This window comes from Rutidosis leptorrhynchoides, chromosome 8 (genome assembly GCF_046630445.1).
Source record: "Rutidosis leptorrhynchoides isolate AG116_Rl617_1_P2 chromosome 8, CSIRO_AGI_Rlap_v1, whole genome shotgun sequence".
Lineage (NCBI taxonomy): Eukaryota > Viridiplantae > Streptophyta > Magnoliopsida > Asterales > Asteraceae > Rutidosis > Rutidosis leptorrhynchoides.
Window position 1 is genome coordinate 358,368,290 of NC_092340.1, and position 1,638 is coordinate 358,369,927.

The 1,638-nt window shown below is 39.6% G+C and overlaps 1 protein-coding gene across 1 annotated transcript; it reads right to left on the reverse strand.

Annotated features, from left to right (window-relative positions):
- Positions 1–402: 402 nt before the first annotated feature.
- LOC139864660 (uncharacterized) lies at positions 403–1,335 on the reverse strand. Its single transcript, XM_071853236.1, has one exon. It carries the CDS (start codon positions 1,333–1,335, stop codon positions 403–405), a length of 933 nt encoding a protein of 310 aa, XP_071709337.1.
- Positions 1,336–1,638: the final 303 nt, after the last annotated feature.

Below are 1,638 nucleotides of genomic sequence, written 5' to 3' on the forward strand. Positions count from 1 at the left end.
TTCTTCATTGATGTTGGTCGACTACTTCAATGATGTGGTCGACTTCAAGGTCGACCGACTTGTTAGCCATAAGTGGGTCGACTAACCCTAGTCGACCATCCTTGCGTTGTAGGCGACCGATTAGTGGGTCGACTAAGCATAACTCATACTACTATTGGATAAGATATATCAGATAAGATTTTTCATGAGTTCCAATGTAGTCTGCCATCCAATTTAGTGAAATAAACTTTAATTTGAACAACAAATATTATATATTATCTCATACTACATTTATTGATTACACAACAAATAACACAAGTTACAGACACAACACATACACGACAGTTAAACGGCTAGAAAACATACGAACACACATACCTATCATCCATGGCAGTTAAACACATTTAAAACACAAAGAAGAAGCTAATCATCACTCAAATTGTAAGTGGAGCCAAATTGTGTTGAGCATGAGTCTTCACGTTTTCCTTTACCCTTGCCCTTTACCAACCCCTTCGGCTTTACCTTTGTTTTTGAGTTACACTTGGACTTTTGTTTACCTTCAGAAAGATCATAATGTGCGGTGCAAGTTGATCTAGTATGTCCATATTCCAAGCAACGACTGCATTTTCTTTTAGATTTGAAATTGTCTTTGTCCTCTCCTTGGGACGGTATACGAGCAGTACTCTTTGGTCTACCCGATTGTCGCTTTGTAACCAATGGCGGTAGGATGGTTTGTAGGTGTCCTGGATCTATCCATTCAGAAATATGATCTAGCAGGTTAATATCTTCCATGTATGCCGACTTGTACGTTTCAGTGTGGAAATAATTCTGAACGTGTGTAGTAACGTTACGTAGGACAAAATACCTTGCTACTGCCATTACATGTCCACAGGGTATACCGAAAAACTGCCATTGTTTACATGTGCAAGTTTTATCTTGTAGATTGACTTTACCACCTTTTTTCATATCCAATACCTCAAACTTAACTTGTGATATCGGTTTGACAGTCCAACTAATAGACTTACGATTTCTTTTACCAAGCTTACGCTCTGCATATGGTGTGACAAGGGTTGTTAAACCATCGGCAGTGTTTCGGTGTTCCCAAAACCATTGTTGAACTGAAGCTCTAAAGAATTCAAGAAGCATTGTAATCGGGAGTTTCCTCGCATGAACTAATATTGCGTTCATTGAATCTACACTATTAGAAGTAAGGTAAGCATACCGAACACGATCTGCATGATGTCTAGACCATCTGTTGAACCCAACAGTAGTGAGTGTACGTGCACTGTCTGGGATACGTCGTGCTAGTATACCATAGTGGTGATCAAAATCGGATTTTCTATACGCTTTGCACATTTTCTAGTAGTGCCACTCGTAACTTTTAACCCTTTTAGACACACTTTTGAGGTTTCCCAACAAATATCTAGCACATAGTGCATGAAATACTTCTGGAAATACGTTTGATATGCCAGCAGCTATTGCAGGTGCCCTGTCAGATATAATGGTGAGATTAACAATACAACACCCCGAAGACTGTAGAGAGTCTCTTAGATTACCAAAAAACCATGTCCAATGATCGGTGGTCTCTCCTGCTCCAATACCGTAGGCTAATGGAAGGATTCCATTGTTAGCATCCATAGCGACAGCAATCAAGTTAGT